The sequence below is a fragment of the Spermophilus citellus genome, assembly GCF_964194105.1.
Source record: "Spermophilus citellus genome assembly, chromosome: 8".
NCBI lineage: Eukaryota > Metazoa > Chordata > Mammalia > Rodentia > Sciuridae > Spermophilus > Spermophilus citellus.
The window spans coordinates 37215481-37229433 of NC_138189.1; the positions used below are offsets into that span (position 1 = coordinate 37215481).

A 13953-nucleotide genomic window follows, 5' to 3' on the forward strand; every position below is an offset into this window, starting at 1 on the left:
TCCGAAATGTTTCTATATAGAAAGAAGGCCATCATACCTGTTCCTGGAACATTTTGCACTTATTCCATTAAAAAGTTACTGACATCCTAAATGTTAATAAAGATATTTCTAAAAAGAATGCTCCTATAAAAGAGTACCATTTTAAAAAATTTTGTGTGAAACCATGTTTTAAATGCTGAAATAAATAAGAAGGAATGTAAAACTAAAATAAATTTAACTCATATCTAAATTAATATGGAAATTAAATCGTTTTTCTATATGCTAGTTATCCGAATATAAAAAGAAAACATTCAAAGATATGAAAATTACTACCTAACTGTAGTTTCTTTAAATGAAAAATCCAATGGAGAATTGGAGTGGATCTGTATCTTTTGTTATGCAGATATCTTCAATTTAATGGGCTTCTATATGAAATCTTTTGATATGTAAATATCAATTTTTTATCATATCTTATTTGTAATGATTAGACCTATACCTCAAAGAATGAGGGAAAGACAAGTTAGAAACAAGTTTTCAGAATTTTGTACTATGTCAAATCATTATTGAAGAAACTAAATTTAGTGCTCACTATAGTATTCCTTGTAAATGCACTAAATTTTGCAATGAATATGTGGTTTATTTTTATTTACCTGTAGCTTAAACCACAGTAAGATAAGACAGAATATATTTTTCCCTAAGAAAATAACAGAAGCATCTAGAAGTTTCAACTGGAGTTAACGCTTGCCTTAGCACCTCTGAGAATGCCATCTTAACATGAACACACTCAACACCAGCTGTGGACACAGACAGTCGTGAGCTCTGGGTATCACACTCTTATGCTGATATCATAATTCACAGCCTGCCAGCAAATGTACCAGAAATCACTCTTCTCTTTCTGAAAGGAAGCTTTTGGTTCAATGAAGAAAACATACAGCGATTATACAGTATTCCTAATTAAGAAGGGAAAGAATAAATCAATGTCTAGGACACGTAAAAGGCAAAAACAGCCAAAATATAGTGTGATTTGAATTTATGCAAAGACTGGATCTTTTTCATCATAGTATTCACAGCATCTAAAATAGTACCCAGCAACTTCAGCCCTTAGTAAGAAACATTTGAATGCCTGAACTATACTTATAGCTACAGAACTTGACTAACTCTGGTACAAGCAAAAGAGATTTCTTACATCTCTAGATTTCAATAGCATGTTCTTTTCATGGAATATGTGTGACAATGGAACCTGTTTGATAATGCACATGTTTTATCTGCTTTCCAAAGGACTTCTTCTCTATTTGTCTGGGAGACAAACATTGTACCTCATACATCTTTATATCCTGCAGAGTGCCTGGCACATCACATGCCTTCAATCCACATGGGTTAAGGAATGCAATGCTAGAATAATTTCATTTGACTCTTTTGATGTTAACACATTGAACAGTAATGACTTGCTGACTGACCAAGCTGTTCCTTTGGCCATCCTTCTCTACCAATGGAGATTTCTACAATATGAGCTGTAGCAATCAAAAAATAACGCTAAAACTAATGGATTGTTCATGCCTATGGTTCACTCTATCACTGTGTATTAAAGGATCAGGGGGAGAAAACTTTCACTGCACGTGAGTTAAAGTGCTAGAAGGAAAAAAAATTGAGTTAGTGAAGCATGCTAGTGCCAAAATATGAATAAAGAGACAAAATATGAATCCCTAAAAATTACAACAGAGGGCAACATCTTTCTAGCATTTGAAAGGACAGACTGCTGTTAATAATGTATATATTACATATAATACATATACATACATACATACATATGTATGTATGTGTGTGTATATATGTGTATGTGTATATATATATATACATATATATGTATATATATATATATAGAGAGAGAGAGAGAGAGGAGAGAGAGAGACAGAGAGAGAGAAAGTCCTAGCATTGGCATTGGCTCATTAAGACATGGGGGTATTTTATGGTTCATGTGCTTCAATGACATCACTGCCAATTTTGCCTGAGAGTGACCATATGGGGAGAGAGTGCCACTATTTAATCCAACCTATGCCAGTGCTGTCATAATTCCATCTGCCTTTCCTATAAAATCATCACAGACTATATATCTATTTAAAACAACAAATGGGACAAGTTCTGCAAAGCCACTTCACTATAGCCATTTTGAAAGAAGTCTAGGTACCCTTCTGCAGCAGAGAGTGGGTAAAGCATTGGGCATTGTTAGTGAGGGTGTGAAAAATGCTAAAGGCTTGTTAGTTATGCATTTAAGTTAAAAAAAATCCCCAAAACTATACACTATTACATTTCTGCTTTAACCTGGCATGCACTAAGAGGAAGCCCATCAGTGTATTATTTCCATGCCACATAGAAGTAGGAGAGCCCTGGACAAAATTGAAAGAAATGACTATGAAAAGCCATGTCTACAATGTACAGTGACATGCCACTTCAGGCAGCCAGTGGCTTTGCCTTTCTGTGTGTCCTTCCTCCCACAAAATAACAGTTAAATAAATAAGAGATGACAAATGACTTGATATCAGTCATGTACTCTTTAATTGAAAGCTATTTACACACCTGTGTGAAATCTCTCCAATTGTTTCCATTTTCTTACTCATTGAAATCTCAAGTGACATGCTCCTTCTGATCTTTTAGGCAGACTCAAGTGGATAAATCTAGTGCAGAGCATGGGAAAGGTTTGACTATTATGTTGATGATGATGATGATGATGGTACCAGGGATTGACCCAGGGGTGTTTAATCACTGACTCACATTTTCAGCCCTTTTTTGTATTTTATTTAGAGACAGGGTCTCACTAAGTTGCTTAGAGCCTCTCGTTAAGTTGCTGAGACTAGCTTTGAAGTTGAGCTCATCCTGCCTCAGCCTCACCAGCCTCTGGGATTACAGGCATGCACTATTGGGTCCAGCTCTGAAATCTTCTTATGCCTACCCTGAAGGTTATCCTGCTGCAGCCTTTCTTGGAGACCCCAGGAGTCTGAGTCAGATGGGAAAGGAGACTAGAGTCTCAGCTGCCTGATGCCTCTGCAGGAGGATCAGCCCTCACTGCAGCTGCCTGGATGAGCAAAATGCCAAACATCACAGCTTTTCAAAGATGCCGTGACCTCAACATCTGGAGCTTACCCTGCCTCCATCTGAGACTAGAGCTGCTTAATACTTCAGCTTAGCTCAGTCACTCCCTTTCTAGACATATTGCAACCACCTTTCTTCTATTTTCCCCTCACCTCCTCAATTCTACATACTAAGAATTCAAACCATTTCCAGCGTGTTCTCTCCTGCTTGATACCTCTACCCCCGCTTCACCCTAAAGGTAATTATAATACTACCCTCCATGGTTGCAAGAGCCAGAGATTCTGCCAATCAAGTACCTGGCACAACCTAGGTGAATTGGTGGGCATGTTTCAATTTCATGTCCCTAAAATCATCATCAATATCCTATAGTGAGCTTTTATTGTTTGAATATAACTTTGTTTTCATAGGCAAACTAATTTTCATGAATTGTTGACTACTAGTTGTCAAACATTTTGAGAATAATTATGAATGACAATGAATATGTCTTTTTTGGGGGACTGGTTTTATTTTCAGAGATTCTTACAAAATTGTGCCTACAAAATGAGACTGAATGAATAGTAAACACATAAGCATCTCCTTTCTTTAAGACTGCATCACAGGCTCCAAATTTATCAATTTTAGAAGTCACAGTTCTTATAAATTAAAGGTGACACTGGGTTCTGTTTTTGTTGCATTTGTAGTAAAAATAACCAAAGAAACAGCAATATCTGTAATATCTACTTGTATTGAGTTCCTGTTCTGATTGCCAGACACTGGAAAAGGACTTATACATAAAACACAGGTTTACTTCCACTTTACAAACAAACCAAACAGAGAGGCTGAATAATATATTAAATGATATTCAGCTAATATATTATGATCACAGAACTCAAAATCTAAAGTGGACATTATTTTATAAAGGAATATAATGAATATTCTTGAGTTCAGATTCATTTTTAAGTTCTGGGAAAGATCAGATTTTTTGTATTAATTTTGGTAAAGTGAATGTGTATTTTATTTTTATAAATTTAAGATTATTTAAATTCATAGAAACATGTTATCATACATTTCTTTACAACTTGAGGATAAATATCCAAGAACATAGTTATAAACTGACTCTCAGACTATGATCTGACCCTTTGTTTTTACGAATTAAGGCATAAAGATTCTTCAATATTTCTGAGTAAAAAATAAGAACAACTGCAGGAAAAATTATTTCTAGGTAACCTCCTGAAAACAGCTTTTCAATGTAGTTAAGCATGGTACTCAATCTAGATTTTCCAGACTGAATCTATTATTTAAATACCAAGCCTTGTCATTTCTAATAGTTATCACTGTTGGACACTGTGGATTTTAGCTGTCACAAATATATGAGGCCTGTCTACACATTTATTTTTCCATTGACCCCTTAAAATTGATCCAAAAAAATAAATGTTGCTCCTTTTATTCTGTTAAAATCCCCCAAGTGGTTAGCTCTAATGTGTAACACGAAGACCAAAGGAAAACTTGATTCAGTTATTACTTCTAGCTAATCTGAATGTAAGGTTTTGGCAGATAAGATTCTGAGGCAATCCCATCTCAGGTTTCCAATTTCATATAGAAGTAAATCTGAATACATAAGTCCTACCAATTTTTCTTGGTGTGTTTCTAAAAAATTCTACCTCTAATATAATACTACCTCTTAGAAGTTCTTAGGAACTTTCTCCCCTATGCTATTCCTAATAATATTACTACTGATCAATTTTATGTATCATTATACTTTTTCAAGAATTTTGAATTACTTGATCCATGCAATATCTCTGTTAAGATATGAATAGCCTAAGTACAACCCATTGTCCCATTTCACAGATGCATAAAAGAAGCCACAGATGGGACAAATGAATTGCCCCAAATAACACATTTAGCTTACGGCAAACTCAAAACTAATTCAAGTGAGGAGTTTGAGTGACTGGTAGAATAATTGTTCCAGTTCACCAAAAAGTCAACCTAAATTATGCTGATGTTAGTAGCAAAGGCCAATGTGGTTATTAAATCTTAATTGTTACACTGATTTTAAAGATAATATAAGTTCTCTAGCTGATTCTTTTCATGATGGTATCCTAAAATATTAATTATCAATTAAATTATAATTCACTTAAGAGATATTTAATTTCCTGATAAATACGAAGTGCTTTTCTGGATGCTTAGGATAGATTTATCAATAAAGCAAGCAATAAAACAGGAAAAAAATCCTTGACTTCATAGAGAAAAATAAGTAAATGACATAGTGATGTTAAATAACAAATATTATATATTAAAAGGTAAATGGTTAAGGGAAAAGAAAAAAATGCATCAGAGTAAAAGGGATAAGGCAGTGGGCAGACTTTTGTGTGTGTTAGGTTGGTCATGGTGGGAATCCTTGAAAAGGGGAGATAACAGTGGACGTCCCACAGAAGTAGAAATGGCCAGAGAAAAGCTCCAGAGAGCATCCTGGTTTGTTTAAGAGCAGGAAGGAAAAGCCAGTATGACTGAAGCAGTGTTAGCAAGCCTAAAGTTGTATGAGATAAGGTTAAAAAAAAATGGCAGAAAGATTATGCTGGGCCTTGGAGGCTACCAAAGAAATCATCTTCAAATGAATATAGCTGCATTACAGGATTTTGAGCAGACAAGTGGTGTGATCTGACTTAAATTTTTAAAAGGAATTATTATGAATCATTAAATACCTCAAACTTTTATAACCTAATATATTATATAACCTTTGCCATATATCTGAATCCCAATATACTCTCCTCCTCTCAGAATAAAATATTATTATTCCTATCTTCCCAAAGAAAATATCAAGTCTCAGAATGTCTAAGTAACTTCTCTAGGGTAAGATCTAGTAAGTAAGTAATGGAGTCAGGTGAAAAGAACAATTTTTCCAACTTATAATTAAAAACTACTCCCTCTTTTCTAAGTACTGGTAAATTAAAATAACACATGAGATTAGTCATCTAGATTATCCATCAACAGAGATATTCATTTCAATATATTAAAAATGTACAGAACTTAAATCCATTTTCCCTTGTTGTAAATTTCTGAAATAAAATGATAAAGGTAATTTCCCTGAACATTAAGCTTAAGAATGTTGGATGCAAAAAAAAGTGCTCATGTTAATTTAAGTTTGCAACAATACGTATGAAAATAATTTCAAAGCCTATTAGTTGTCACTTATTGACTATTAGATGCCAGTTATTATACTAAATTCTTTACATATGTCATCATGTTTAATATTATCCAAAGAATGGTAATTCAAATAACAAAAGTGCATCAGAGAGTTCAAGTTACACAACTTAAAGTTGATACTACTGCTGGGGTTTTACCTAAGTCTCCAGAGGATAAAGTTAGTTTCTCTCACTAAGCTATATTGTCATATGTTATTCAACATATCACCACAACATTTTTAACTAGAAGGTCAGCAAAATATGAGTAGTCCCATTTTCCAGATGATTAACTGATTATAGAACAGTTAATCAAGCAATCAACATTTATTTTATAGTTACAATATGCAAATCAATATTTAGTTGCTGAAATCACAGAGAATTTATGATACAATATATTGCCTCAATGAGCTTACAATCTTATTATGGTGTCAAGAGACATATAAAGATGTAATAAATAATACAAGATAACATAGAATAAGTCCCCAATGAGATATAGAGCCAAAAACTGCTAAAGAAATTCAACAGAGAGAAAATTGAATCTGGATGCTACAATTCAGTAAAGAAAGATCTTTATCAAAGAGGACTGGTGTTAAGATGATTTTTCCAGGAAAAGGTAGGTATTAGATAAAAGCCGAGAGGAGTAGGAATATCACTCCACCAAAGGTCAAAGAACAGATGGGAATGAATTATCAAGAGAAAATGAATAGAAGAGATGAAAGAGCAAGTTGGATGGGAGGTGAGATAAAGTGGTAAAGGAAGCCAGAGAAGTAGATTCTGGAAAGCCTTGATAAATTAGAAATTTAAATTATGAGGGTAAGAGTTGGAAGTTGTTGAAATGTTAGTAGGGACCTATGCTTTGTATACACTTAGTGTTTGTGTAATCCTCCCGACAACCTTACAAGATAAAAAGGTGGATAAAACAAAAGGCATTTTAAATAAAAGGAAACAGACCCTATCTGGCCAAGGCACAGTGTTGTGTGTGTGGAAGGAGGAGAGCTCCAGTCTATATATATCTGTTGGCCTCCAGTGCCTATGTTGCTTCCACTATCCCAAACGACCATCTACCAAAGGCAATGCGAAGCCATCAAAGAATTTGATCAAGGGAAGAGAGTCTCATATGGAAAGCGGCATAAGACTAAAAGAAGACTAAAAAGACTCTGATATTTTAGCGTATGTTCAATATCAGAAGATTGATAAGGCAAGAAAAACCACTTAGTTTATTGCATTGGTCAAAATAACAAAGTAATTAGAATCTATAATTGAGTCAAACAGTGGAAATATAGAAATTTAAGAGATAATAAAAAACAAAGAAAGAGATCATTGGAAATATTCAAATCCAGGTAATTTTTGCTACCCAGCCACATAATAACAGGGAAAATATTTCCCCTAAAAATATGAAGAGACAAAGTCCAAAGTCTACCTTGAATACCTTGATATTTTTTGACAGCATATGATTTATTTAAAAATAATAAATTCTATGCCTTAGAAAAAAATCTGCATTAGTGCAATATATATCTGAAACCACATCGTGAATCACGACAGGCTTGTGCTAGAATCACTTCTATTATATGAGTTTGGCAATAGCCTATTGCCACATATCCTAACATAGATGGCAAGCCCTTATTGTCATGCGTATTAGATATATTAATAACTAAGGTAACATTATTTTAATTTTTCTTAAATATATATGAACTTAGATATATTAATTACTAAGGTAACATTATTTTAATTTTTATTAAATATATATGAACTTACTGAATTCTCCCTTAAGGAAATAATGTGTCATATTTGAGAACATTATTCCTCCCTAAGACTTCTCTTAAAATGAGATATCATTCGGAGATTCAAGTAAAAAAAACTAATAGCGACTGAATACCACAATATTTAACAAGGAGTTGGGTCTCCTCTGACTTTTTCTTACCCCTGAGCAATCCAAAACATACAATTTCCAAAGGTATATGTCAAATACCCACCAATGTAGCATACGTAAAATATGCACATAAATTTTGCAAAAGATTATTCACATAAATATTCAGGTATTTAGTCAATAAATTTTGTTGGGGTACTGGAAATTAAATCCAGAGTGATTTATTGCTGAGCTACATCCTCATCCCTTTATAAATTATTATTATTATATTTTTAGATTGAGATAGGATTTCACTAAGTTGCGGAGGCAGGCCTGAAATTTACAAATCTCCTGCTTTAGGCTCCCAAGTAACTTTGATTATAGGTCCCCAGACAACAGAAATCTCTTAAAGTAACTTAATATCAGAAAGTTGCCAAACCTGACAATAACCAGGATAGCTGAGTAAATCTTTGATTAGTATCAACTCTTCGATCAATTTGTCTTGATTTTTAATTAATGTCTTAGTAATTATGGATACATAAGTGTATTTATCACATGTAGGTATGATTACATACATCACATATATCATATATGCATGTATATATATGTGTATACACGTGTGTGTATATCATATGTCTGAAAGTTTGAAGGCAAACCCATGCTATATTTGCATGTAAAAACTCATTTTAGGGTCCTAAAAAGTATATTTACTGAGATAGAATCCAGATTATTTTATTTCTTTATGTTTCTTATTTTTGCATAACTACCCTGGTATGAGACAGGCAACTATAAAATATGCTGAAAGTAACCAAAAATATTACACTGGAATATCAGCTCGATAATGGCAGACTCTAACATACTCTAAGATTCAAACATTAAGATATTAGAAATAAATTAATTTGAAAAGTATTCATGTAGAAAGTCTAGGCTTCATATGGTTTTTGGCATTCTATAAAAAATATGCTAAATACATAATGTAGGTAGAAAAAAATCACATATAATGTTTAATTCATATAAATACTTTCTATTACCTATGATTTTAATACACAGAAATGCAGTCAAATATAAAATATATTAAAATAGGAAATATTATCCTTACCTTTTAAAGGCATTATTTGTGAGAGTTTTAAAAAGGAAAATATTTTTACCTCCCAGTCCTGGTCTAAGCCGATTATCGTAACCATCCAGAAGTCTGTCTAGAATTCTTGTAAAGATGGTAATGTTATTTTTAGCCTCATCTTCTTGGATGTTAGCCAGCACCAACCTAAACAGATAATTTTACAAGCTGATATATACACATATGTGTGTTTTGCAAGTGCCACCATGCTCTTATTTCTTGATTTGATTTTAAGGCTCCCTAAACTATAAGTGCCACTCATTTTTCTCCTTTTTTTTTTTTCACCTTTGTAAATACCAGTATGTCTATAGGGAAGGTGAACATGCTGTTAAAAATGGATACTACATTGTAGCTTGTCAGAAGTTTGATGATAAAACTATTTGATATTTCTTCCACTTAGCATTTTAAATGTTATTCTTACTATTTCCCTAGAATTACAATGTGATTATAGATTATCATTTGCAGATACTATTAGTAATATTATTTCACAGTCACAATAATAATAATCAATGAAGCTCCTGCTATAACTCTTCACTATTTTGAATATTAATTTGAAAACAAATTGCCTGATTCGAGATACAAAATTTTTCCATCTTTCTCAAAAATATATTTTTCTTTTTATATCTTTTGCTCTTTTAAACCAAGATTGCTTCCTTACTTTGGGTATACCTCCACCCAATGGCCAACTGCAATATAGACATCAGGGAAACTCCTCTGGCTGTGTGCCAGGCTTCACTGTAGCCAGAAGGTGGAGGTGGGCTCTGGAGGCATCAGCAACACACACAGCTGCAAAGCCCTGGAGGGCTAGTCCCTCCTGACTGTTCTCAGAAGAGGACTAAGGGACCACATAAAGATTAAAATGCCCAGTTACCTTTTATGGTGATAAATTTATAGGAAGAACAAATGATCTTAAAATATCACAAGAAAGGGTTTAGAAACAGTGATTTTCTCCATTATTTGTCCATCATAAAGCCAAAGACCTGATTTTGTGACATCCAACAATTTGGTGAAGAAGGAACTGAATGTATAAAACAGAATGTCCCTTTTCATTGCCTTTTTTTTTTTTACTTAGAATGATTCAGAGATTTAAATTACTGGCCCCAAAAAAGAATCATTTATATAATAGAATAAAATACTAGCATGAACATTTCTGGTCAAATATAGAACAGAAAACTAGTAGAGAGAATTTTAGTTAACTACTGAGGCTTTGCAATCACTATTAATTGAGGATAGAGTGTTCATGCCTTAAAAATCAAAGACAATAGGTAAATTACCTTCTGATCAAGGTGTATTGTGTAAAATACCATTCAGAGAATCCATTTATATTTAAACGAATACAGAGCTAGTAGGTAAGAATACTCTTAACACATCAAATAATCATAACTAAATTCTAGTAATTATTGCTTTAAGAGTAAATATTTTAAAACTAACATGAAAATAACATTTTACAAATTATATAAGTAAGTCAATTCATACATTCTAGCCTCAAAAGTTTCTATGCTTATTTTAAAACTAATCCCCAAAATAGTCATGAAGTTTCACATAGAGATTTTCATTCAAAAGTGTTTTAGTCACATTTCATATTTTCTTTCTAAAGTCAATATTCAGATGTCAAACTAGTAGATATTTTCAAATTACATTGTCTTTATCAGTATATATTTTCTTCAAATCGGGAAAATATTTCCACACTTTGACCATTTGGGGGGGATGGATATGAAACTTAAAGGGAATTAAATGATACTGGGATTTTTTAAAGCATGGTTACAGGATCATTCTCAGGAAACTTGTATTTTAATTCTTCTCGTATTTGGTAAGTCATATCCTATGATTATAAAAAAATCAGAAAAGACTAAAACTAAGATGAAGTTTTTGAAAGCAATAAAAATCAATTTCATGTTTGTTGAGCATAGGCAAACTAAAATTAGTTATACATTTGAAATAGGTACTCTTTTTGACAGTAACCATTTGAGTAATAAAAGATCTCTAAATTAATAATTTGCAAAGTAGATTAATAAATCAAGCTTTTTGTTTTATTGTTTGTGATTGTGGAGTTGTATACTACCTCCACCTAGAGGTTTAAGACTTACACATCATTTAGGTTTTCCATGTTGACTAACAAAACCAAGACCATCTTCAAAACAGGAAAGAAAACATTAAGTTACAACTCAAATAATTTAACGGGTACTTTGCTGTCTGGCTTGAAGGAAAACTTGGCTTTTTTTTTTTCTTTTTACTGAATTTTGTTTTATTTTAAGTGTCTATAATTTAATCATTTCAATTCCTTGTATGAATATGCCATTAAAAAGATATTTTTCAGTGAGTTATTTGTATTAAAATGTTTCTTTTCAGTTTTACATTTGATTGCTAAAAACAAGAATCAGCAAACTTTTCATACTTTCTGCCACTTTATAGTTCACTCTCTGGTACAGTCCTTTTTCATGAGAAATAATTGTTCAAAACACCCTAATTTTCATAAGTCACAGCTGTACTGATGGCATTCAAAAACACACCTTTACCCCAAATTAAAAGTTAAACACAGGAAATATCTCACCTGGCTGGATCCCACACCAAGAAAACAAGCAGCAGGGATTGCATGTTGGAGATATCCAATTTCGCCTTCATCACCTCTCTTTGCCAAGCAATGGAAAATAAAAACAAAATACACTTAAAATTGCCTTCAGTCCCACCACCCAAGTAACCCCAAACAGTGTCATTTCATTTGGGAATTGGAGTTAATGCTATGAAAATTATTCTGTGAACTGAGTGCAGGGAGAGGAGAATTTTCTTTTTTCTTCTTTCTTTTTCTTGGGGGGGAGGGGGATAGCAAGATGACCAAGTAATCAAATCAGTCTTTGCTCTGCCAGGAACTTCCCCAACCCCATCCTCAGCAAATACTGTTTTATCATTGTTTTATGCACACATGAAATAATAACGCCAGGACTCTAAACTGACAAATGATCTGGAGAAGGGAATAGGTTAGAAGGGAGAGTGGGGAAAAAAGGAGAGATGGGTACGTCATGCCACAACCCCTTTAATCAAGACCACCCTCCACAAACACAGCGGGAAAAGCAAGGGGCAACCAGCTCACTTTCTCAATTATTATTCTCTTCTTTACAATGAATTGCCGTCCTCATGTCTTCACTTCCTCCAACATACAATAAAATGATATCAAATCAAATCAAATCAAAATTTCTCTCCCTGCCCATCCATGGTTGCCCAAGACCACATCTTGGAGGCAGCTGGTTGCAGATCAAATGCTGCGAAACGAAGCGTTTGACAGCTGCTCTGGAGCAGAGGACCACAATAAGAGAAGAAGCGTGAGGCTCCCTGATCAAACACCAGGCAGGCAGGCAGGCAGCAGCTATCACAGTGTGCAAAGTTGGAGACTATAAAAGAGCTAGGCTAACGTGCTCTTGAGCAGGCTCCTGGGTCTTATTGTAGTTGAAAATATGTTTCTGATGATCAGTATTAAAATTATTTTTTAAAAGGTTGGAGAGAAGAGGGGCATCTGAGCCTCCTCGGTTTCCAGGGAGCATCCAAGAGTGGAGTAGGGGGAGATGAGACATGCAGTGAGGCAAAGGCAAATGGTAAAAGGTACCTAGCGGGACCAACGTGTGCGACCCTACCTGAAAGAGCAAGGCGAATTCGATGTTTTCCTTCCTTTGCCCCGATCTTGAGAAGATAGGAAACTTGAGAGGAGAGAGAGAGAGAGAGAGAGAGAGAGAGAGAGAGAGAGAGAGAGAGAGAGAGAGAGAGAGAGAGAGACTGACTGCAGCAGCAGCTGAAGGAGCCGGGGAGCGATGGGCTGGTGGAAGCCAAAGGGAGCGCGAGGAGCGGCTGAGGCGGCGCGAGGAGTACAAGGAGGCGAAGGCGTCCGTAGTGGCGGTGATGGGCGGAGGAGGAGGAAGAGGAGGAGGGGGAAGCGATGGCAAGAGCTGGGGAGGGGGGGTCGCGGGCGGAGGCGCGTTGCGCGCTGGCGGTGGCGGGCACGAGCCCCGCTCATGGAGGAGGAGGAGCTAGGCTGGGGAGGAGGGCTAACGAGGTTCCAGAGAACGCAGGGACCCCCCACCCCGACACACACACCCCCACCCCAATCCCGGGTAACCGACCGCCGCCCTCCTCGCACCTCCAGCGGCACCGCCAGGGCGGCGTTGGGCGCCGGGGCGCGCCCTGAGCGCCGCTCCTGGTGCCCACGTCGCGCAGGAGGAACGGAGCCCACGCGCCGCCTGGTGCTGCTCCCTGGAGGCCCTGAGACTCTTGGGGGGCTGCTGGTGGGTGTTGGTGCGGAGTCGGAAATGCTGTGTGTCTCTGAGGCCCTAGATTCCCTGGGCTGAGCCCTGCCGCTGGTCCCCCGACATCCTTGGGCTGTGGAGCGACGTGGCTGCCTAGAAGAGGTAAAGAGGTATCGCTCCCGCTGGAGGGCGAGGGGACTGATCACGCCTTTACTTAGTCATCACCGCATCCACGCAGGACCAAGTTCAACGCGTGTTGCGTGGAATCAGGCAGCAGGAAGTTATCTTTGATTTCCTGAGCCCTCTTAATAGACTACTCATTCTTGCACACTCTTGCAATCAGGACCAATTTCCCCTCAAAACTCTGAGGGCTTGAGACTTCCCGTGAGCCTGCCAGTAAAGTCCATTTGCAGATTGTACACCTTGGGACAGCTCCTGCTCACTCACTCTCAGCAATCTTTTTTCCTAACCTCTTTTCTCCCTACCAAGTGATGAAATTCAATCAACAGCTCTAAAAAGTTTACATTACCC

General features: G+C 35.9%; 1 protein-coding gene across 2 annotated transcripts in view; it reads right to left on the minus strand.

Annotated features, from left to right (window-relative positions):
* Positions 1 to 11812, minus strand: part of GABRA2 (gamma-aminobutyric acid type A receptor subunit alpha2) — a gene marked incomplete at both ends in the record, with an annotated part of 130106 nt that extends 118294 nt beyond the window's left edge. For both annotated transcript variants that reach the window (XM_081304533.1, XM_081304532.1), the window contains 2 exons: positions 9222 to 9337; positions 11742 to 11812. In XM_081304533.1, coding sequence (XP_081160659.1) covers positions 9222 to 9337; positions 11742 to 11812 — 187 coding nt within the window. The remainder of the gene's footprint in view (positions 1 to 9221; positions 9338 to 11741) is intronic.
* Between the last annotated feature and the right edge of the window lie 2141 nt (positions 11813 to 13953).